The sequence below is a fragment of the Montipora capricornis genome, chromosome 3 (genome assembly GCF_036669925.1).
Source record: "Montipora capricornis isolate CH-2021 chromosome 3, ASM3666992v2, whole genome shotgun sequence".
Classification (NCBI taxonomy): Eukaryota; Metazoa; Cnidaria; class Anthozoa; order Scleractinia; family Acroporidae; genus Montipora; species Montipora capricornis.
In genome coordinates, this window is record NC_090885.1 from 69,457,435 (window position 1) to 69,482,434 (window position 25,000).

General features: G+C 37.8%; 1 protein-coding gene across 1 annotated transcript in view; it reads right to left on the bottom strand.

Annotated features, from left to right (window-relative positions):
* The window catches only part of LOC138041018 (structural maintenance of chromosomes protein 3-like), a 48,291-nt gene extending 24,908 nt beyond the window's left edge, over nucleotides 1-23,383 (bottom strand). Inside the window, exons 1-21 of the mRNA XM_068886781.1 lie at nucleotides 23,238-23,383; nucleotides 21,600-21,675; nucleotides 20,482-20,520; nucleotides 19,957-20,027; nucleotides 19,598-19,669; nucleotides 17,394-17,552; nucleotides 16,820-16,937; nucleotides 14,202-14,316; nucleotides 13,879-13,939; nucleotides 13,653-13,733; nucleotides 13,394-13,558; nucleotides 12,507-12,628; nucleotides 9,271-9,370; nucleotides 8,286-8,330; nucleotides 8,106-8,174; nucleotides 7,287-7,390; nucleotides 5,737-5,836; nucleotides 3,327-3,463; nucleotides 2,017-2,158; nucleotides 1,053-1,203; nucleotides 1-9 (exon numbers count right to left, since the gene is read on the bottom strand). The exon at nucleotides 1-9 is cut by the window's left edge and continues 141 nt beyond it. Coding sequence (XP_068742882.1) covers nucleotides 1-9; nucleotides 1,053-1,203; nucleotides 2,017-2,158; nucleotides 3,327-3,463; nucleotides 5,737-5,836; nucleotides 7,287-7,390; nucleotides 8,106-8,174; nucleotides 8,286-8,330; nucleotides 9,271-9,370; nucleotides 12,507-12,628; nucleotides 13,394-13,558; nucleotides 13,653-13,733; nucleotides 13,879-13,939; nucleotides 14,202-14,316; nucleotides 16,820-16,937; nucleotides 17,394-17,552; nucleotides 19,598-19,669; nucleotides 19,957-20,027; nucleotides 20,482-20,520; nucleotides 21,600-21,675; nucleotides 23,238-23,252 — 1,951 coding nt within the window. The 5' untranslated portion in view covers nucleotides 23,253-23,383. The remainder of the gene's footprint in view (nucleotides 10-1,052; nucleotides 1,204-2,016; nucleotides 2,159-3,326; nucleotides 3,464-5,736; nucleotides 5,837-7,286; nucleotides 7,391-8,105; nucleotides 8,175-8,285; nucleotides 8,331-9,270; nucleotides 9,371-12,506; nucleotides 12,629-13,393; nucleotides 13,559-13,652; nucleotides 13,734-13,878; nucleotides 13,940-14,201; nucleotides 14,317-16,819; nucleotides 16,938-17,393; nucleotides 17,553-19,597; nucleotides 19,670-19,956; nucleotides 20,028-20,481; nucleotides 20,521-21,599; nucleotides 21,676-23,237) is intronic.
* Between the last annotated feature and the right edge of the window lie 1,617 nt (nucleotides 23,384-25,000).

Consider the following 25,000-nt stretch of genomic DNA (forward strand, 5'->3'; position numbering starts at 1 on the left):
CCTGATCCCCTGCGGGCAGAACCATAGGTAATCAAACATAATAGGGACATGCCTTCACGGGTCACAACAGTTGAATTGAAAGTGTGATTTTTGGGCAAGGATCTCATGGATATACACACCAACCATAACTCTAAAAAATGACCATTCTAAATCAGTTTCTAGAACTAAATATTGCTATAGCAATAAGATAAACAAAAGTTTAGACCTAATCACTGAAATGGGCACTTAGACTTAATCTGTAAAATACATGTAAGAGCTTAACCTAGGGGACCCGTGGTGGATACCATATATCCGTGAGATCTTTCCCGATTTTTGGCCTAGGGAATGGAGAAAAATGATGAGGTAACCAGCAATGACATGATCACAGATAAGAAAAAAAATCAATAATGGTAACGAATCTGATCCCAATCAATGTGTCGGCAATAATTATTCTCATTGCTTGACATCATGGTTCTTATTGGCAGTGTGTCGGCCGACGTGTTGGTTGTGAGTCAGCCAACACGTTGGTCATGTGTGTTCGCTGACGCTTTAGTGTTGTGTTGGCTGACGTGTCAGTCACTTGTCAGTGACATGTCGGTGGCTGCATTGACAGACATATCAGCCGATGACTTGATGGCATCGGATTCGTTACCTTACCCAAGAAATTTTTCTTTTCCTGACAGGAATTGAACCTATGACCTCCAAATCACTTGTTTGCAAGGTCCATCCCCAAGATAACCTGACCAAAATTACCAGGCCATGACAAGATTCCAATGCCTTTAACCAATTTCTGGGGAAAGGGAATGTGTCACATTAGTAAGAGTAAGTTATGTGTTATTCTTGATGACTGCTAGCAGATTGTTATGAAATTTTCATTGCTTTCTTAGCAACCCAAAGTAGTTTGACCAGGATTACAGTGACACCTGTCCATTCATAATGGGATGGCTTCAAATATCAAAATAATTATTGTTGTGTTTTTACAGTCTCAAGTGCTAAGCTTTCTAGCATTCACATTTTTTTTATTGATGTTCAACCTACCCTGTACCTGATTTTATTGATAATAAATTACGTACCATCTAACGTTATACAGTCAAGGTTCTCGCTTTTGGAAAACTGCGAGGCCACCTCCATGTTCCGACAAATGAGGGTCTTGCCAAAAACAAGGTTCATGGCAGGCCTGAATGTTTCATCGAACCGTAACTTGCTAATCATTGGGAGGGCATCCTACAAAGTTAACGTAATTGTCACAATAAATAAATTAACCTTTCACTTTCTGTACCAGACTAGACGTGTACAACAGAACAGACTATCTCTAAATCTCCACCCTGGGCGTAAAGTGATGATCACATGATCACCATGCAAATTCTCACAAACATGGCCAACAATTATTCTGACACCTTCAATGATGCACACAAAAATCGCTTCAATTAAAGGTGCATTTAATAATCATTCCACTTCGGAGCCCCCTGCTACCTGAAGTGAGGTTGAAACTGACTGCAGCTTTTCAGAATGTTCCCCGGGTTTCAAGTTTACAATGCAAATGGGCGAGGAGAGTGTTGTTCACGTGCATTGCCCCTGAAACCACTCATGCTTTATTGACTTCAATGTCCCAACAATAATCATTTTGTCCAGGATTGTAGGTTGATATCGCAGTATTAACCACCATGTTGTGAAACCATAATTTACACGACTGCTGGCTCATAAAACTTTTTTAGAGAGGAACCTGGCAGAATAATATTTTTTCAGAGGCATGCACTTTGTTTGCAATATTTTTACCATCGGTTTCACAACTCATTTTCAGATGGTCAACAAACAAACAATATTTTAAGCTTTGTTGAATATCAAAATTAATAATTTATGACGTAATGAGTAACATCAAAGACCTTCAGTGTTGAATCACAAAATTAATTGGGTGAAACGTGTAGGGTAGAACATGTATTTTTTGGTCGTGTTTTGTTTGAGAGCAAGAATTGGCTTGAAATAAATTAAATTATTCTTAATTTACATGCTTCAATTAAGTCTCAAAGAATTACCAACCGGTGAAGAAGGGTACTCTTGTTCTTTGCTCTGTAGTCTGTTCAGGGGCATAAATGTCACTTCACCTGGAAGTTTTTGCTTATTCATGATGGACAAGATATGTGCTGCTGTTTTGTCAGAATCCACTATGATGTGAAAAAGCCTGCAATTTGAATTGTTAAAAAAAAAGTTTGAAATTACAATAACGTTGATATACAAGCCATACATGTGATGTTGTTGCTTTTGGTGAAAAACAGAGTAAGTCAGGCAGTGAAACTTGGATTTAGCAAACCTGTACAGTATGTCTAAAAAGAGAACTCCTGAGTACTGTCTTAGAACAAAAATATTTCATTTTAGAGGAATATTTAAAAAAGAACATTTTTATCAGGTCTAAAAACACTGATGGTCGTTTTTTAACAGTATGTAACATTCTAATGGTCAACTACAACTTCTAAGTTGTCCTATTTTAATGTTGTTACCATGCATCTTTAGGAACAGTTCATTAGCTGAGAAAATTAAGCCTTAATTTGGATGTAAAGGAAAGGAAAGGAAAGAAAGGAAAGGAACTTTATTTAAGTGTCTAGTCGTTCTAGCGCTGGAGCACTAATTGGGGACACTGTAAACTGAAAATAACAATGAAAGCAAATCAAGTCAAAGGTTGGCTTTTGAGGAGAGGCGAAACTGGAGTACCTCGAGAAAAACCTCTTGGAGCAGAGTAGAGAACCAACAAACTCAACCCACATATGACACCGAATCTGGGAATCGAACCCGGGCCACATTAGTGGGAGGTGAGTGTTCTCACCACTCCACCATACCTGCATCCCAGCAAGCTGTACAGTAAGCTTTCATTCACAAAGAAATAGGAGTTTTAAGGATTGCAAAGAAAGTGTTGGAAAATTAAATTGTTATATTAATCAAGAAGTAATGTTTAAAAAACAAACAGCAGTGTTTTATCGGAGTTTAAAGACACCAGGTGTAGCCGAGTGTTTTTAGACCCAATAAAACACATGCTCCAAGTTTTTTAAACATTACTTCTTAACTTGATTTATAACGATTTAATTTTCCAACAACTTCTTTGCAAAAACATTCCACAAAAAGCAGGTTCCTCTTGAATCAGAACAATGGTTCAAATTGAAAGAGGAGAATATTTAGCATATCAGAAAAACAAGCTATGCCTCATTAGTATTCTTTATATCTAACAAGGAGTGTTTTATCAGGATACAAAGCTCACACATGTGACGTTTTATCCATGTTCTGATAGCCTGTTAGGCTCATGAATCGTGAATGAGTTTTTGAATTTCATATAAAAGCACTCACACAACACGACTTACTTGCTTCCAGCAGTGACTTCAACAGCAGTAAAAAACTGTTTATCACACTGAAAGTTCTCAATAAGTGGGCCGTGAACTCCATCGATGCCTCTTTCTTGAACAATCTTCTTTACTGTGTCAATACCATAGCCCACATGCTATAAGAAACAAAAATTACACAGCTATGTGATACAAGAATGAAGGGGGTAGTTTCTAAAGAAACTGTGGTGCTGCGTCGGTGGGGAAGTAGTATACAAAAATATGGTTTTATCAACAGAGTTGATGATGTAAATTGGCCACCGTACAGAGATTCTAAAAGCTGACGTTTCGAGCGTTAGCCCTTCGTCAGAGCGAATCGAGGAATTATGGGTTACGTGTAGTTTCCAAAAAACACATGGCTATCTGCTGCCTTTCCCTACATCTACATGTAGGTACGACGGAAAGCCGCAAGAATCTAGAACAAAAATTCATTTTCCAAATCGGCACCCTTAATCCTCACGGTCTTAACGAACGCTTTTCATTTAACTAAGATATTCCTATTTTTCACATTGCCATGTTACCACCTACAGAGTAGCTCCTACTCTACTATAAAAACTACACGTAACCCATAATTCCTCGATTCGCTCTGACGAAGGCCTAACGCTCAAAACGTCAGCTTTTAGAATCTCTGTACGGTGGCCAATTTACATTATCGACTCCGTTGATAAAACCAAATTTTTGTATGTGATACTTAAACATGTATATGTTACATTTTAGATATTTTACACAGAGTATCTTTTTGTAAATACTGTATGATATACAATTCTTAGCTATTTTTTGTTTCTATTACATTTTTATTTCGGGGGGTTTTTATTAACGGGGCCCACCTCTAAGACTCCCTTTTCAGCAAGTTCTTTTATTTGGTGTATTATTTTTTAAAATGCTATGAAAAATTTATGTCCTTTGTATTTTTTTGTATTTCAGTGTAAGTATATAGTAAAACAATGGATAGTGTTGAAGGCGTGCTCTGATTGGCTACTCAAACTCAGAATATCTTTTGTTATTCACCTTCAAGCAACTCATGCAGGATTTGCACCTGACAACATACACCTTATTCCAAAATGGCCGCTGATTTATGCGGATACAAACTGGCCCTTGTTGCCTCGTTCAAGATAAAATATTCTTTTGAATTTTAAGCTTAAGAACGAGGCATCAAGGTTTAATTCAAATTAAAACAAAAGAATATTTAAGTGGCGGCCATTTTGGAATAAGGTGTATTATACCGCACTAACCCACAAATAAGCTGCCAGAAATCGGGGGTGCAGTTTATCTGCGGGAACATTCTAAAAAGGTGCCATGAATTTCAATGCCAATTTCCGTTAACTGCGTGACACTTTCATGGAAAAGTATGTAAATTAATGTCACACAAACCTACAGGGGAGTACTGGTCATTGCTTTTGTACAGTAAGTTTGTTGGCTTTTAAAAGAGCCGTTGTTCATGTAAGAGTAAGCTTTAATAGTACAGCGCTTACAATTACCACCCCTAAAAGCGTTAAACCGTCTTTGTTAACAGATCCGTTATTAAAGCCATGGTGTATGGTTGCTTTTCTCCAAAAGGAATTCCAGAAGTGGTTGCAACGGGCAGAGCTTACGAAAACGCTCGTCGAGAATAAACTCTACAGTTTACCACTCCCTAGCAGCATGCAATTATCTAAAAATCCCACTCCTAAAAACCTATGCAAAGAAACCTTCACTCTAATTTGTTTCCAGTAGTCCCACATTCAACTCTACCATTGCCTCCTGCCAGTTGGGGTTCTTAAACAATGTATCTGTTAAGTTTGCACTGTTTCTCTCAGATTATTAAAAGTGGGGTCCCTGTGAACTACAGCTTGATAGCTAAGTGCACTTGTATATATTGTATATTTTTGAAGTGTGGGTTATAGACAAAATAGAGAAGGTACTCTCACACTTACATGTACCTGGAACATTTAAGCAATAATATTGTCTCCTTTAGACACCTGAAAATTTGAGGAAGCTTCAACAGTATTATTTTGAACCCATGAGCTCTGCGATGCCGATGCAATGCTCTACCAACTCAACTATGAAGCTACTCAGTTGAACACCTAAACACATGAACCCAACAAATTGAACCTGCTCCAAAATGCGTGGCTTCATAGCTCAGTTGGCAGATCATTACACCAGCTTCGCAGAGGTCACGGGTTTGAATCCCATTGGAGTCACCTGAATTTTTCATGTGTCTAAAGAGTCAATTATTATTATTGCTTAATTAAATTGTCCAAATAAGTGAGAGGATCATTTCCCTATTTCGACACAATAGCATAATGGAAATAACTAACAGTGACAGATGAATGACTAGCAATAAAGGCTGGCACCAGCATCAAAACAATCCAATTATTGGATAAAACATCAAACAACAACACAATACACATACTTTGCTTGCTGTGCTCCTTAAATTCCTTTCTGTTTTACTTAACTCTTCTCTCATATTTTGAAGGCTTTGTTCAATCGCTGCTTCTTCTCTCCAAAGCTCTCTGTCAGAATACAAAGACAAAAGAGTGCCGTCATTACACAAATTAAAACAAAAGAATATTTAAGTGGCGGCCATTTTGGAATAAGGTGTATTATACCGCACTAACCCACAAAAGTTTGTAAGAGCAAGTGCTTTCCCAAATATTTGTCGCGCATAATTATTTCGGGTAAAAAAAAAGAAAGCAATGCTACTGAAGAGTTTTTGTAACATCTCAAGTTTTTCGCGAACTTTAAATACTGTTGATGGTGCGACAGAGGTCATCATGAGGCTCTGATTACTGAAAGTAAACATGCGGTTCCAGGCTCTTAAACAAAAGATGATGGTAAAAGCATCATCCATTTGAACAAACAATACTCTATTTTGCACGCATAACTGAAAGAAATTAAAACAGCCGGCACTGAATTGAATTCATTGGGTGTTTTCTGTCACACATGGTTTCGAATTCGATGTCACGCTTTGAACTTTCACTCCATGTGCCTCCAGCCAACCCGCGGTAATTGTCCTCCGTAAAACTAAACTAAAGAAAGCAATTGATGCAGCAGATATCGTAAAGCATTTGTTTTCAACTCCGAACGCATTCCAATGAATCTTACAGTAAACTGGCCTCGTTGGTCAAAAGGACACTGCCGGTATTCAAGACGCCTTTGCGTTGCAATTTTGTCAAACTCTTCACTGTTTACACCGCTATTGTGTTGTGCCGAAACTAACAAAACGTAAACAATGGAAAGACAATGGGCCAAGTCATACATACTAATTATCTTTGATGAAGGCGCGTTTTTGATGCGCGTGTTATAAACGCAGACGTGTGTGCGCAATTTTCTTGTGCTCGTTTCACATGCGTTTTTTGGGACGCTTATTTCTGGTCTGCACTGTACGTTTCACTCAGGTACACGTAACATACACTCAGGTAATTACCGTATACTGTATTGACAGGTTTTGACAAACGGTTCTTGTGAGCATTCCTTGCGGCTAGAACAGCTTTTTTCCAATGGCTATTTTTGAGGCCTTCAACAGGTAAGGGAAAAAACCCAACGGCTTTTTCCAACACTACCAACGCTTTGGGACAAATGTTCCAACGGCTTTTCTCAACGCCTCTAACAGGTAAAGAAAAAATCCCAACGTCTTTCTCAACGCCTCCAACACTTTAGTAAATGTTTTCAACAGGTACCCAACTGCTTCAGCCATTTAACTGGAAACCATTAGTGTACGTTTTCGCGTGAGAGGTCACTTATTATTGCAACAACCACCTTTGATGAGTACTTTACTCCATTGTCGAGTTTATTGCACCTTAATTTGCTTGACTTTCAATGTGTTCTGGATTTCTTATTCCGGATTCTGGATTCCGATCCCGGATTCTGGATTTTAGGTAAACCCCTGCAAAGTACCTGAGTGAAAACCAGCAAGAAAGGCTTGTTTACTCCATTATTTGATATTTTGATCTCCTAACTTACTTTCTGCTGTTTGTGGTGTTGTCTCTTGTCTTCTTTAACTCAGAGTGTCTCTTATTGGCTTTTTCAATATCTTGCCTTCTTTTGTCTGCATTGTCTGTTCTCTCCTGTATAAAACCACACAAAAATCAAAATTTATGATGACTGAGAGATTTAGGACTCAAAAGATCACAACCAGCAGAAATATTATTATAGATACATGTATACTAACAGTACTAATAAATTAAAGATGCAAAATTATGATGAGGTTAAACGAAGTTTAACCAAGTAAACAACTAGGAGCGACTGCAGCCAATTGGTCAGTGGTTGTAGTATACTGGCGCATGCGTGGAATACCTCGTGCTTTGGGCTGTATCGCTTATTTATCAGTGTGGCGGGAAGTAGGAGCATTGTGTGTGGAGCGTTTAGCGGTTTTTGTTCCCTCCCTCCCTACCCTCTGCTTTCCACTGTGTATCAGTGTGACGGGTGCCCATTCTTCTCGGGGACGTGGGGGCTCATGGCTGGGTTGTCAGGTTTTGCCTGCCATAGGTGCAGTCTCCATCTTAGCTTGGAGCTGGCTGCCAATAGTAGAAGCTCCAGGATGTTTCGGGCACCCAACCTCCAAAGAGCGACGATGTTGTTTATGAAATTTATGCTTTTTTTGCAGCAGGGACACTTTGTCCCCTTCGCTACAATTGTGCGGGACATTTTCATTTTCAGGGGGACAGTCGATTCTACTTGTAATTTAAAAAAATAATACATACAAGAAAAGCCTTGCAATGCTAACTCTGCCTTTTATGGGGTCAAAATGTAAATTGACTGTTGCAAATCAAGCTTAAGCACCTGTATCTCATCTGTCAGTTCTTGAACCACCCCTCTCAGCTTTTGAACATCAGCTCGAATGGCAGCAATCTGTTAAAAAAAAAAAAAAAGAACTCAATTCAGTTATTCACACAATTGGTTAAGCCAACAAAATGATATTAATAGTATTACATTTAATTAACATAAACCATCTCTACCTACCTGTGACTCCTTGTTTGCAATGGATACCGAGAGAGACCCTTTCTCCTGTAAAATTAAATTTGACAAAAATTTACATCCTTTTTGGTCAGTTCATGGGAAGTTCATCCAAAATGGCAATGATCACAGTCATGGTTACAATCATGATAGCGCATGCCTATTTTGCAGCTGAAAAGCTTATATTTAAATAAGGAAATCCTTACAACTGAAGGGCTGGATGCAAAAACCTAGTACTGTAAGTGACAATGTCCAGCCGATTTTAGCTTTGCTCAAAACTAGCCCAAATTTTGCAAGGTGACTGGAAATGAACTTATGAACAATGCCCGGGTATTTTTTTTTTATCCGATTTGAGCTTTATTTTTTCGAGAAATAAGCTATGCAAATATACTAATGGCTTCACGTTTGAAAACAACATTCCTTACTAAAAAAGTTTGCAACCAAAAGAAATCAAGCCCACATGATAATTAAGCTTACTTGCAAAGAGGATAACATTATAAGTGCTGCTGCCACAGAATCAAGCACCAATTACCACAAAAATAACGCTCCATAGAAAACTAATAATATTACAGAAAATTAGAAAATACAGCAAGGATACCAGTACTTAACACTGACTGATATAAAAAGGTCATTTTTATCATAACTGATTTTTGGTTCACAAATTTTGTCTAGTATTGTGGTGAAATGCACAGTAATGCAATGTCTTTTAGATAAAAAATGACATTAATACATGTATAGTCTTTACCACAACAGAAGATGCATGGCTTCAACGATAACAACTGCTCTTTATTTGGAAACACCAGTTCCAGTGTGTTTTGATCTTTTTCTCATTGAATAACGTACTGTACACTCACAAGTCAAAAGATTGCTTTTAACCTTTTGATGTCCAAACCAGCCTAAACCGGCCAGACTTGGTATCTTACTCTGTCTAACGCCAGATGATTTTACTCGTCAATGGGGAACCCCTGGGAGTCAATGGGTTAAAGGTCACCTCTGTAATCCATTTGTCTCTGGCCTCTGCTGATGTAAACTGATTCTTGCGACCTTGCTTGGCATACAATTCTGTGCGTCTTCTCTCACACATTTTCATCCTGAAAGTTTGCAATGACTCTTCTCAAACTCATTAATAATTCATATGCCAAAAACAAAACAAATCACTATTGTGGAGGAAATCTGGATATGTGACCTTATTTAGGACAAGGGGGATTAAGGTGAATAACAAAAAAACGCGTTTTCTATCGTTTTAAACGCAAACGCGTTAAAACACCGTTTAAACGCATTTAAACAACGTTTAAACGCGAAAAAAACGCGTGCGTAAGATTTCATGTCGGAAAAGCTTTACACAAACGACGCGTTTAAACGCTGTTAATTTACCTCAAGTGAGCGCATAATTAAATGGCTGCTTGCTATAATATTATTATTGGGTGTCATCTGGGGTTAACTGTGATTTATTTAAACAGTGCAGCTCGACAAACCATCGAAATCTTGATTGTTTTAGTCGCTGCAAGTACTCGGAAAAGAGAAGAAATGCGAATTAGTCCAACCTAAACATGCCTAAATTGGCGGCGTTCTCTGAGGAAAAAACAAAACACTCACTTAGCGACTCTAACGGTAAATCATGAGCATAAACAATAGAAATTTGTTTCAAATGAAGTGAGGAATGTACAAATGAATTTTCAAGATGGTGTTAAGCACAAGTTTGCTTTGATGTGTACCCTGTGATTAGCGAGGGTCGTCAGTAGGTTTCTCTTGTCATGTGCGATCCTGTTTTAGAAATGTACAACAGAACGTTGATTGTTGAATGCTGTTCATGTTGGTCTTAGTAGAGTCGCAAACACTTATAAATCAATCAAATAAAATTCTGCATTGGGGTTACCAGCTGAGGCATTCTTCACATGCAAAACTTACTACCATTTTTCCTTTATTCATGTTTGATCAAGGCAGTTGACATAGCGGCTGTCTTCCGACTCTGAGCGACGACCCCGACGACCAAGGCCCAAGTAACCGAACGAAGATAAAACAACTCGTACCATCATGACAGGGCTCAACTAAAGCTGCATTTAAGAGTTACGTTCAAGCCATTAGAAAAGAAATTGATCGACGACTCGCTGTTTACCGCTCAAAAGAAATAAACTGATCCACATATTTGTCGCGATCAGTCACGCAACCTTCCGAAATTTTAGACTTTTTGGTCATTTAGTACTTGTCAAAAGGAGACATCAGTTTGTTTAATTTCCTGTTTGTTTATGATTTGCGATAATGAAAAGGGGTTGAATAGGCAGATAGTGAAGCGCCAAGACACAAGCACGATAACTTGCAACAATATGATAGCGCTTTCAATTAAACCTCTGAAATAACAAAAAAAGCAAAGCTCTGAAAGAAATGGATCATACTTCTCTGAACCCATCCAACCTTCCCGAAACATTCGCGGGTAATTTGCATTTGGCAGAGGAAACCTATTTCATGAGCGAACGAGAGCAGATATATTCAGCGTCTTCGGCCAAAGCTTCAACTTCGAGCCATTAATCACACCGGAAGGTACCGGTCATAAAGATAGCGAAAAACGGCTCTTGCTTTCGTTAAATCGTTCGCTACTTCTCTCACAGTCCCACAATAATTATATTATTATAGCGACAACTGAAAGAATCCGTAACAAATAAATTAAGACTATCCGATGGAAAGCCTGTTCGTGAACACCAAGGAAGTTCCGAAAAAATCAATTCGCTGATCAGAAAAACCGGTAAATACTTGCGATACTACCAAATGTTCGCGAATCTAAAAACGTTCCCAGTTTCACTGAATCGCTCCCTACTTCTCTCGCAACTGGATATTTAGGTTTCTGTTTCCCCACGATAACAATGGAGAGAATTACACAACCCAGAAGTATTTGGTCAAGTCAATGCGATGTTTACTTTGTCACATTTCGATGAAATGTTTATGTGATTCGCTCATTCTTTGAATTACGTCCTTCTGAAGGTGGTTAAATGTTGACAGCCTGTTTTCTGTAATTTCTATTTTCTCGAGGCATTATCAATAATGGTACAAACAATCCAATTTTTTCGTCGCTATGGGGCGAAAACCTGATTTTTCAGTTGTTGCGGGGCGAGCGTCACGACATCGTGACCAGTCTACTCGAGTGATAACATATGACACATCCCGAAGGCTAGCGGCGTCATCACTTCGATTCTGCTTCATTCTGGCGACGTGCTCTTTTTGTCGCCAAAAATTCCGAAGAGGAAAACACGAAGGAGGAGAATGTGAAAATTTTAAAGAGTTTAAAAATATTAAAACAAGCTTGAGACAAATGATTGACCAGCCTCTTGGTGAAACCTGATGCGCTAATGGAAACATTTTTGAAGCGTCGTTCAGTGGTTCGCGTTTCTTTGAGCAATATCGTTGGCTCTTGTCTGCAGAATCCGTAGGCTCAAATGCGACGGCTTGCTCCATTCTTAGGAAGACTCGAAAACCGAATCTTCTTTCCTGCGTGTGCTAATTGTCTGGTTGCCGTTGTTGATAGCACGAGATTCGTGCACTGCAAGTGGGCTAAAGTCGGTGCGCATGAGGCGCTCACAGAAAAAAGGATAGTAAATTATTATAGACGGAATGTGATTCTTACTGCAATGTAAAAAGGAAAGGCAAAAGGTAAGTTTGCTGATGAATTGATCATTTTGACACAGTGGGTTGGAAGACATGCACTCTAATCTCCGCATTTCATATTATAGAACAGGTAATTTATTCATTCAAATACAACTAAATTAGCGTACTTTTCAGCATACGAAATGCAGTAATTGAAGCGCAACAGAGCCGTTTGTTTAAACGCGTTAAAAATCTGTTTAAACGCACAAAAAATGCGTTTCCACGCGTTTCGACGAACGCGATTAAACGCGTTAAAACGTTGTTTTCTAAATTCACCTTAATCCCCCTTTTCCCAAATAGGGTCACATATGTGGTATTAAATAATATAAAATTTCACCAACATTGATCCCAAATATCTCTTAAAATACTGATCAATTCCTTTGAGAAGTAATATTAAACACTCAAAAGAGTGTTTCATCAGATAACGAAACAACTCGAATTCGGTTTAAAAAAAACTCGCCTTTCAGTGTTTGGATATCCTATGAAACACTCCTTCTCACGCATTACATTACATGTACTTCTCACTTTATTGTAATAAATTATAAACGACAAAGTAATAAGAGCATGCATGTTAAAAAAATAATTGTGTACCTTGAAGTGCATTCATTTTCTTCAGTTTTGAGTCTATTATAATTCGGCAGTAAGTCACCCAATTCCTCTTCTTTCGAGCAGATTTTTTGCTCTAGACTTTGCAGTTGATCTTGGTGTTGAACCTGTACATAGCAAAATGTGAAAACTGCGGTTTCAACAAACAAGTTGATATAGGAAAGTTAATGATCGTGAGAAAGTTTAGTGAGCTGACATCATTAATTCATGGCGGCATGAGTATTCCAGGGGTGGGGGTAGGGGTAAGGGGTGTTAAGACTAAGGTTAGTATTTTTTAAAAGGTTTGGGTTGTTTCAGCCATGGTACTCTTCATCCCCTACCCCTCACTCCCTACCCCCTACCCCCTACCCCCACCCCCGGATTACTCATCCTGTTTCGAGCAGTAGGTGCATAATTATGTCAATTTGCTATGACAAAAGGCTAAGGTTCAAAACTTCAGGGGGGATGGGGACATTTCTCAAAAGTCCTGTAACCGTCCGAAAGACACAAAACACTTTGTTTCTTCAAAAGGAAAACCTTGCGAGTCATGGAACTTTGCAATTATTGTTTTGTTTTCACTGTCTTGAAAACATGTTGAAAGATTAATTTTTCAGAAGCAGCAGTTCATATTATTAGGTTCACAAATCACTTTTTGGGCTTGAAAAGTTTTAGGGGCTTTTGAGAGAGAAGCGCAGCTCACAAATCTTAATTTATCTTTATCAGCTTGTTTGACAAAACCAAACTTTTTGCTTGACTCACTAGTGACGTAGCACCATAGTGCACATCTTCAATGTGAAAGACACTCTCCAAAGCCCCATTAACACCACAAAAAACCATCCATATTGCTAAATGTATGTGACGCTACAATAATTATTTTCCTGGTAATACCTTACCTTCAGAGCACTATCTTCTCTTACAGTTCTTTCAAGGTCCTTGATGTCAAGTTCAAGCTTTGTCCTCTCTTTTATGTGGTCCTGACACTCTTCATCCAATTGTCGTCTCTCTGAATTGGCAGCAGTTATGCGATCCATTACTTCACGAAGACTCTGGGTCAATGCCTACTTGGGACAGGAAATGTTTGTCCTTTTGAATCAGTTACTTTTGCAAATCGAAAACCCATAAAAAGCGAAGCAAACTATTGTGCCCACAAACCTGAACTCTATTGCTGGCCTCTTTGATTTCTTTTTGCAGCAAGGATGCTTTGTCTGTTTCTTGCTGCCTTGAGTTTTCCAGCTAAAGTGGAGATTAGCGACATGGTCAGCTTCTTCTATTTACAGTCAATGCGGCATTTACTCATTTTACTGAATCAACACAGACACATGATTCTGACTCGGATGTCATGCATATTTTTTGGCTGATCTTCTAAAGGATGGCTAACCTGTTCAAGCTTCTCTCTTGTGTCTCGCATTTCTTTATCGTGAATTGTATACTCAAGACATCTAAAAAGTAGAAAGTCAGTTTGTTGAATAAGCATTTCATTTATCAGGTCAGAATGAACAAAATAAAACAAAACAATGTTAAAAGCTGCCAAATGCGTCCACTCTATTCATTTGAAGAGTTTTGCTTGATACACTTAAAAATGCAACAAACCAGCACAAAGATTACCTTGGTAGACATTCAGTTATACAAAAATTGGAGGTGTTCACATCAATGAGCTGTTGTCAATGTGTTGTTGATCAAGAAAGTGCAAGAGTGTCTAACCTTCGTTCCTTGTCCCACTTCTGATATGCTTTTAGTTCCTCCTTTTCTTCATCTAGTGTCTCTAGTCTTTCATCTATGTCCTTTAGCAACTCATCTATCTTTTCTTTTTTACTCTCTACAAACCACAAAGAGACAAACTGAAACCAGTATTTCTGATCTGAGCACGACACGACTATATTGGAGGTTCTACATGTACATACAATTTTCCAGGACCAACACAATGTGACTGTCAAGAACCCACACCAAAAAAGTAAACAGAATTAAGATAGACGTGACCCTCACAGTTATCTGGACATTTTAATTAAGCAATTGTCTCTTATAGACACCTGAAAAATTCAGGTGGCTTCAGCAGGATTTGAGCCAATGACACAGAGCTGTGATGCCCGTGTATTGAAGCCCCCCGTAAGATCTAGAGTCAATTATTGTTTAAACTGATAAGTACGAAGATCACTTCTCTCTTTCGTCTATCACCTGCACTTCTATATACATTTCATTCCAAAAAGGTAAAGTTATGCAAATTTAAGAAAATAGCCATTTTCAGGCATGAAGACAAGGTTGTGTATTGGTCATTGCTCCAGACTTCTGCTTCTGTTGCTAGGGTCCCAGGTTCAAGGCCTGGCTCCTTGCTGTGTTGTTTCCTTAGACAAGAAACTTTGCTCCACACCAATTCTCTCTCTCCACCCAGGGCGTAGCAATACCTTTGAGTCACTCCATGTAATTTGAAACAAGGATAAGTTGCGGCATTGTGAGCCCCTGCATCCTGTGTGCAACTTACAGTGTACTTTATGACAAAGGGAGCACCATTGGCACAAGGGTGACTGAGCACTTGCCACCCACCAATGTGGCCCTAGTTCAATTGCCAGACTTAAAATAATTATCATAATTACGAGGGTGGAGTTTCTCTACTCTGCTCTGAGACAGGTCTGGAACTGAACCCTCGCCCGCTCGCTCAGACTAGTGTCAGAATAATTGTTTTGGCCAACTTACGATTTTCATGTATAGAATATAATATTATTCAAACTAACTGTAACTTTTTACTTTAAGCTTTAAAATAAGTACACTGTGCACAAGCAATATAGCTAACAACTCTAAAGTGCGTAAACAGACAAAAAATTACTTCCATTTTGGTGATTGTTACATGATGGATGTACTTGTAGAAAGTAATACCTCTAGTCATAAAATACACTGACTCGTGCAGGGAGACAAAAAGTGCTGGAAAATGGACATTTACCGCAGCTTTAACTGACATGGACTTTGCTTCAAGTTGTGAACATACAGTCACTGAGTTTCAAAAGTGGCTGTTTCAAAATTTGGAGATGTCTTAAGCTTCCTGTATTAAAAGTAAGTAGTATAATAAGAATACTGCTTGTGATAAGAATACCACTCCTCATCTGGACTATGAAACACGGACAATGAAAATAATTCTAGTGAAGAGGCAAGTCGGCCATCCATGGATGCAGAACGGCAAAAAAGGTATGACTTGTATGTGGTAACAGAAAAGTGTTAGAAACGCAGGACGTTCCCACCTTGAGTAAATTTATTGACGGGGGCAGGACATTTCTAAACAACGAAACAGCGAACCGAAGCACCAAAATACCATGTATGACTCCACCATACATTGAATACTAACTGGCAAAGGTTGGATTTGAGATTAAATATCGAAACGTTATTGTTCCTAATCTCAGTCTTAATCTGAATCCTAATCTTAATTTCAATGAATTAGGAGCAATAACGTTTTAGACCTAATTAGGCCTAAAACGATATTATTAATCTCAAATCCAACCTTTGTCGATTAGTATTCAATGTACGTATGGTGGGGTCATACAAGTACATTGTGTTTTGGTGCTTCGTTTCGCTGTTTCACTGTTTCGTGGTTTAGTATTATGCCAATGGGTGCACAAGCTACAGAGCAGAATCAATTTTTAATCATGAGAACAGTGTCACAGAAAAAAACCCCACCCAGAAAAGATGCCCAGAGCATCAAAATTAATGTAAATGGCTGCATACTTTATTATTCATGGGAGAGGGAAGGGAGCAGTTTTTTAATTGATGACTTCAAGGTCACTCGCCCAGATGGCAAGTGTTACGAAATTTTAGTTTCCAACCAAGTGATAGCAGAAACCCATAAGGGTTGAAACGTGTAACAGCCCCTTGTGTGCTGGGAAACAAGCTTCTGAATATTCAATTTGCTAAGTACCATATTTGGAACAACAAGAGCAAGGGGTTTCCAAATATGGTAATTACAGTGTAGCACTGAAACATTCAACCAATCAGTTCGTACTGAATATTCGGAAGCTGTAAACGCGCGTTACACATTTCAACCCTTATGGGTTTCTGGTGATAGGTCTCAGGGTACTCTGGTTTTCCCCTCTCCTTAAAAACCAACTTACGATTTGATATGATATGATTTGATTTTATTTGATTTCTATACAGTGTCCCCAATAAGACCCGAGTGCCAAATTATTAGAAGACTGAATGTTCTGAACATAATTTTCCAGGACCAAAATAATGCGAATTTCACAGACTCGTGCGAAAAAAGTCGAGTTATGCAGGTGCAAGAAATTAATCCTTTTCAGGCATGTTTTAATATAGGGGATCTTAAATTTTATTAGTAATACCAGTGTCCTTAAGAATGGTCTTGCTTTCTTCCTTCCTTTCATCGTACACTCTTGTTCCTGCTACCTCCCGTAACAGCTTCAGTCTTTCATGGTTTTTTGCTACAGCAAGTTGGTTTATCTAAAATAATGCCAAAAGAAAAGATAAAAGGAACTGATCTGTATAATTATTATTGTTTTTAAAATCAGTCGCCAGTCACCATTAGTCCAACAGCAACAGCCCTCTTCAGTTACGCTTAGCTATCAGCAGTAACACAATCTAAGTCAGCCTTATACCGTAAATTCAAATTCTAAATATTATGCACTTGAGAAAAGATCAAAACCTCCTAACCTAGTGCACATGTTCAGAACTAAAACACTTTTTCTCGTCGTTGGAATCATGACACCTGCTATAATATTACAGTAAAGGTACAGTAAAGCCACTTTATACAACATTACAGCGCAGTAAGCTGTGGTTTTCATCCAACAACAACTAATGAAACGTAAAGCCCCATAAAGAATAATCTGAATGTAAGCGAAACCTACAAGTAATTGCAAAACTTCAGAACAATTAGTTCTTGATTGGCACATGACTTACCCTTCCCTGTTTGACAATGTAGTATGGATTGCTGCGAGAAAACCCAGCACTCTCCAGCAAGTTCATTACATCACTTTTGGTCACATTCTTTTTATCCAAGAAGTATTGATCCTTCTTGGAGCCAATAACACGGCGCAAGGATACTTCATCTTTCTCAATCTACAATAATAATACATTTAATTATTCTTGATAAAAACACTATAATTAATGATTTGCACATCTTAACCCTTGGCACATGGGCAAGGTTCCATGAATACACTGTATGTTCTTGGTGGAAAGCCAAATCACAGATAAACTTGAATGCCAAAGAAATAAAGTTCTTAACAGTTAGTCATCCGATGGATGGGCTTTTTGCATAAATTTAATACCCATGCTAACAAAGTTAAAAGTCTCAGGCATCATGGGTCACATCTGACCCAAACTCAAAATCTGAGAACTTTATCCATTGCTTTAGGCGATTAACATACAGTGCAGCTCAGAGATAGGTGAACCAAAATATACGCATAAAAACGCGCATACGTAAAACGCGCAAACACGTCAAAAAAAACGCAGATGTGCATCAAGACATACGCAAAAAGGCTCATTAGTATTTATGAGCTCTCCTTTTGTCTTTCTTTTGTTGCCTTGTCTTTGTTTTTTCTCAATCGTTTCCGGTGTGGTGAATGTGAAAATAATTTGCATGTTCGCTGGTCAGTGCGTCACTAAAACAGCAAAAAATCTCACCATATATGCTTATTCTAATGGCGCAAAGTCCTTCTGGCTAGATATTTGTGTGTTAAAGCCCCCCCCCCCAAAAAAATGACCAAGCTTACTTTTGGAGAAATATAAACCCATCGACAAACGGCACACAAGAACCTTTTTAACATCAAAATTTACATGAAAGCGTTGACAGGGATAACATCAAAACAAACTTCGTATCGGTGCATCCATTTAGTCGTAAACTAAAAAACACTACTCGTAAGCAAAGGGATTATCAGTAGCAGTTTTGTACAGCCATTCATCATTTAAAATTGAGTATTTAACTCCTTCTGTCGTTTTGGATGTGAATACTTAAGTAAAGCGTGACGCTCACCGATAGCTGAAAAAATACAAAAAACTTTGGTGTCCAAGGCCGGTGCGTCTGTTACTCGTTACATTTAAAAGCACAACTCTTTAACAAAGGGCTCATCATTAGCAGTTTTGTACAGAAATTCATCGTAAGGCTGAGAATTTTGCAGCTTGAATTGTTTTGTTGTAAATGCAGCCGCAAAGAATGATTTTTTGGCGTGGATTTTCAGCGCGACAGTGAAGTCAAACACGGTTGCCGACACGTGACAAATACGATTTTAATTCATGTAATATCCACATCTTCAGCTCTGTTGGGAATGATTTTCTGATTTCAACGGGTACAATGCTTTCACTTCAGACGCAAAATTTTTCTTCAAAGGCTCAATGGATGCGCTGATCACATTTATTTGGTTTTTCTGTAAGGAAAAGTATTGGGTTAAATTTGGGCACGCGCCGGCGAGAGCTAGGCCATCGTGATGTGATTCGGGGCATAGTTCGCTGATTCAAACGGTGAAATGCTCTCAGTTCAAAGAAAATAATATTATTTAAAAAAAACTTTTTATGATATGCCAATCGCATTTATTTGATTTTTCTGCATGGAAAAATTGGACTTTTTTTGCACGCGTTGGTGTTATCGTGAAATGACTGTAACCGTGTGACGGCAAACACTGACAAAAATCATGGCTTCAGTTTTTCGGGGCATAATTTGCTGATTTAATCTCGCTTGTCTTTCGAGACCTTTGTTGCATTTAAAAGGTATTAAACTTCGATATAATGCCCTGTGGATGTTTTCATCGGCGGCATTTGCAGATCGAAATTGATTAGTAATCAAAGCAACAACATGCATATGTAAATTTTCGACTTGTCGGCAGTCACGCAATTTTTTCTTTTGTCTTCGTACACAATAACAGGAAAAGCAAAGTTACGGTTATGAATAAGAAAGGCACAAACGCGTATACGATACGCAATTTTAGACTCGTAAAAAAAAACGCGTATACGCGTATTGCGTGCATTTATTTTGCATCTGCGTTGTTCCGAGCGGCACTGTACATGTAATATGGGGTATTCACAATTGCCCTACAGTTGTATCTTCTCCCCTTCAGCAGCCAAACAGTAAATAACGCAATATCATTGAGTAAATTTAATGTCAAACTTACAGGAATCCTATTGTCACTGTTGTCAAAGATCAGCTCCACATAAGCTGAAAGGACACGTGGCCCTGTGCCTTCCTACAATCAAAATAGTTTTTGCCTGAGGAGAATGATCAAACAGTGCTTAACTAAAACCTACACTACCCTGAGGTGCGATAGACTGACGGTAACTGTGTTTTAGGAAAAAAAAACCTTTGCTCTTCTTTCTATTAAGTACAGTTCTGTCAACATAGCAACTGCACAATTAACATCACTAGTTAACTGCCATATATACTGTATAGGAAACAATAGTAAAATAGCCTACTACAGGACACACTACCGAATGGCAGAGCATCCTTACTTCCCAAAGAAGCTCAATGACTTACATGGAGAAGTGCTTGTCGTTCCTCTTGTCGCAGATTACTGAATTCATCAGCACTAAGTACAAACTGGATAGCTGGAAAAGGGATCATTGCCTCTCATAAAATTACGTGCACAAGAGCCAAGATAGGTTTGACATAAGAAAATTCATATGAGGATCAAGTAATATTTTATCTTAGTTTGGAACCTAAAACTAGTTTCTTTAGAGTTCTTTATTATTGTCTGACAAACACCAATGATAGTTAACAATCTAGCAGCAGGCTCCAAAAAAAAATTGAACCATCAAAAAATTTGTACCACAACATGTTCGAAAATTAACAATAATCATAATTATTGTTCAAAAAAAGTCTGTTCAATGAAAACACTGCTGACATTTACTCACATGATCACTGGCAAGGTTCTTTCACCGAAACAAAAGAAAATCTTTGCATAAGAATAAAGTTCAAATGAAAGGTTTTTTAGAAAGAGTTTCAAAAATGGCGGTCATGACATTGTGTGCAAGTCAACAAATAAGTAAACATTGAACTCACCAAAAAAGAAATTGCTTTTCCCAGATCCATTCCTACCAACTAAAAAAAAACTTGAACTATTGATATTCATTGATATTACCTACTATTAATAATGTGCCAACCATAGAGCTCTATTTATTGGTTGCAGTATAATACAATGTATTCTTCACTTGTTTTAGTGGTTGGCACATTGAATTTTGAATGACAAAAATATTGTTAGTATTTACGTATCATTCTTTTGGGCCATGACGTAGTCACTTCCGATGTAAATCACAATGTATCAACTGCATAAAGCTAGTCTTCTTCAGGCAATAAGGTAGACTGAATGTGTCCCCTTAATTGAAGCACTACATGTATGCTCCACTGTGATTGGCGCATTTAAAAAACATTTGTTCTCTCAGTCACATTATTTCCAGGATTTCTCTTCTCCCCAACTTCAACACCACTAGTGTCTCGGAATTATAAAGACAATTTTCTTAACGTCACAAAGTGTCCCCCAAATGATGATCCTCAAGTAAAGTTGAACAGCTGATTTTATCCTAAGCCAGACATAACACTAACCTTTATACTTACCTTATTGTTGGAAATATGTAGCAAATGCTTAGACTTAAGGACGGTCCCTACTATTGTTATTGTGCATAATGTTCTGCACATCTCCAGATACTTGGATTTCCTATCGGTAGTGCTTACTAATGCAGGGGTATTTTTGTGCGGTTTAAATTTACACGGAGAAAGCAGAACTTAGCAAGTGCTCTTGGTATCCAAAAAGAAAATTGGGGGTAACCATACATTTTTCATAGATAATTAAGCTTTAATTTGGAAAGGAACGCCATACATTGCTTTGTATTTCAAAGATTTTTGCTAATATTGTTGATTAATTATCTTTGAAAAATGCGTCATTACCCCCAATTTTCTTTTTGAATTTTAATAACACTTGTTGAGATCTGTTTTTCCCGCACAAAAATAACTTTGAATTAGTAGGCACTGTCCTTAAGTTGGATGTCAAAATTGGGCATGTATCGATTTAGGGTCATTTCTGGACATAAGTGCTCTCAATGCTTTAAAAACAAGTTCCCTCAACGGTCCATGGATGTTTGCCTGTTTGTAAATAGATGTCTTCCTCATGATATTTGACCTACCAATGATGTTATGCTTGGGACTGAATGGTTCTATGATTGTCTGATCTCTATAACTTCTGAAGCCTTGAATGATAACCTAAACATAAGATAAAATACATGTATGTTCGTCTACATTATGGCAGATCAGAGTTGCAGAATTATATTTCACTGAATGTCAGAGCCACTAGATCATTTTAAAATATTATCTTTTTGAGAATCACAAGGCAAAATGTCTACCTTGTATTTTCTCAAGGCTACCCTGCTTAGCTTGAAAGAGGTTTCCAAGATTTCACTCCCCGGCAAGAAGGAAAGGAAACCCCTGCTTGGATCTCCTCGATGTTGTCCAGACATTTGGACCAAAAATTAAACTCTTAACCGGTTAAAAACAGGCTAAAAACCAGTTTGAATTTTGACACCTGCCTAATGGCAGAAGAGTGGAAGTGACATTGCATTGACATTATGTCATACAGGCGTGACAGAACATTGAGGAGACTCATGCAGAGGTTTCATTTCCTTCTCGTAGAGAAGCAGGGTATCTCAACGCAAACATGCAATTACCTTTGTCCTTGCAACTGGTGTTTCAGTCACCAAGTTAAGGACGGTACCTACTATTGTTATTGCGCATTATCGGCATACGTTCTGCGCATCTTGAGATACTCGGATTTCCTATTGGTGATGCTTACTAATACTGGGATATTTTTGTGTGGTTTAAAACTATCCAGAGAAAGTTAGATCTTAGTAAGTACTCTTGGTATCCAAAAAGAAAATTGGGGGTAACCATGCATTTTTGAGAGATAATTAAGTTTCAATTTGAGAAAGAACGCCATACATTGCTTTGTATTTTAAAGCTTTTTACAAATATTATTCATGAATTATCTTTGAAAAATGAATGGTTACCCCCAATTTTCTTTTTGGATTTTAATAACACTTGTTAAGATCTACATTTCCTGCATAATCACACACCGGGGCAAAAATATTGTTAATTAGTAGGCACTGTCCTTAAAAATTAGAAAAATCCATGAGGATGACAGACAGATCTTTATTTACTAAACAAACTGCTAATTATTATAGATATATGTACTAACACAAGAACTGTCTATTGACACATATAACTACACTTTAACAAAATTCTTAAGCAATCCCCTTGAACCACAATTCCAATTATTATTAATTACAATGCCTCTGGGACTTGAACGTTTGTTCAAGAAATCAATACAAGTTCTATGAAAAGCAGAATCCAGAAAAAAACAGATAACTTTCTAACTATCAGCTCATGGTTTTCTGACAGTTAAGAGAAACAAAATCAAGCCTTGCAATTGCAAACAACTTACGTTTATGTCAATTTTAAAACAACGGGCGGTGATCGATGAGAACCACCGACATATTTGTTAGGCTTGATAAAGTTTAAACATGTTACAATAAAGTACACGTCTTTGAATTCATTACATTTTTAGAAATCAAAAGAAAATTCAGTCATTGAAAATTCGAAATATATACTGCACACACAAAACAACGTACACAATAAACCTTAGCAACGTTACAAAGCTTTATTACACACAGATATGGTCTTCAGATAGAAATGATTTCATTAATAATTCTTAAAGCATTTTATATGAAAGAGAATTGTCAGAAAACGAACATATAATAAAAGCATGTTACCTGTTTAATATACATGGTTTTTTTCTTGCTTGTTTCAAAGCTTCCAGAAGGAATTTTTGCCAGAAAAATACAAGCAAATCTACACGAAACAAATGGCGGACATTAACACATTTTGGCGCGAACGGATGCAGCTGGCGTCTGATTGGTCAATACCACACTCCCATCAACCATCGTAAAAATTGTACATTGTGTAAGCAACATTGTAAGTGACACGATTTTCGCAGTGAACTGTCACACAAGGCGCCGTGACGTGCCGCCACTTTAAAACTCCAAAAGTTGATGAAATGAAAGATATTGTAATTTTTAACGCTGGTAAATGAAATGACGAGATGATTTCTTTCAATGGTCACTCTAGGCTACTTGATAAAAACCTGAGTGCTCCCTTTGGAACAGTTTCCGATAATATACTGGTCTGGAGCACTCGTATTTTCTCTGGCTATCCTAAAGTCACCACTGTCACCGGAAACAGCATCATAACTATGAAATCATAATGCACCATTTGGACAATTCCAGTCCAAGCAGTCTGGCGGGTACATAAGACCCTATCGTAGTTTAATTAGCTCAGTGGTAGAGTATCTGAACCAGTAATCGAAAAGCCTGCAAAGAAGCATTCCCCTTTTTTTTTCCGAGTACCATGTATATTAGCCTGAGACACCAATGAAAACAGGTTTAAAATTTCATCTCTTCATTCCAAAAGCTAAATCACGTCAAGGTTCCAGAGCTTTACATTCTCTAATACAAGTACATGTACATCACTGTCCACCTTTTGAAGAACCAAGATGGTGGAGAAACGTTCAAACAGTCAATTCACTATGGGTAATATTCCAGGTGTATCTACATGAGACAGTATCTCCACTAATTTAGTTTAGTATCACCCAACTAGTGGACTAAATGCAAATCCTGCATTTTCATTGGCTACGCTACTAGAGGACTATTATTAATAGTCCTCGAGTGGCGAAAAGCGTGACACTTTCTTTCCTTTTATTCCCAAATAAATATTTCTTTAACTTGCATTTGCTAACTTTATTATTGCCTTTTCTGTCCGACTAGTTGGGTAATACTAAAACAATTAGACCCAGTTCACCCTCAAGGGCCACGGGTCAATAGCCCATTCGGCTTCACCTCATGGGCTTTTGAGCCGGAACTAATGCAGGTATTTGTAAACGGTAAGGGGCATTTTAATTCTTTCATATAATTCTTTGTGATACGCGTAAAAAACCAAGACGTAAAAATTTGATCATAGTGGCACTTTAAATGGCACTTGTATCTCAACGTTTCAAAAATGTTGAAAGTCAAACAAAATGTTCCTTGTTTTAAAGCTTTTAATCGTTGTTAGTCTTACTCAAAAAAATTTCCTGTTAAAAAACAACAAAAGGTTCGATGATGCAAAAAAAAACAATAGATTAAGATACACAACCTTTCTTTTACAACAATATGTCACGGTTTTTTCAAGTGGTCTATGTAGCTGTGAATGGCTAATACAAAATCTGTTAAGTACAGTTTAATTTTGTTTACAAAAAAAGGCTCACATCTTCCAATTGTCTCTCTCATGAAAGTATTCAGATCGGTGAGGGAAAAAACAATTAAAGGTAATTAATGATAAATTCAATCAAGGAAGCATAAAACTGATGTTTTGAGAATTCAAGATATTTTCATGAAATCAAGTTACAGACTTGCTTTTTTTGCACAGAATGATAACTCTCAGAGCAAATTAAAGCCAGTATCTAATGGCTTAATTTTTAGTCAGTACATTACATACTGCA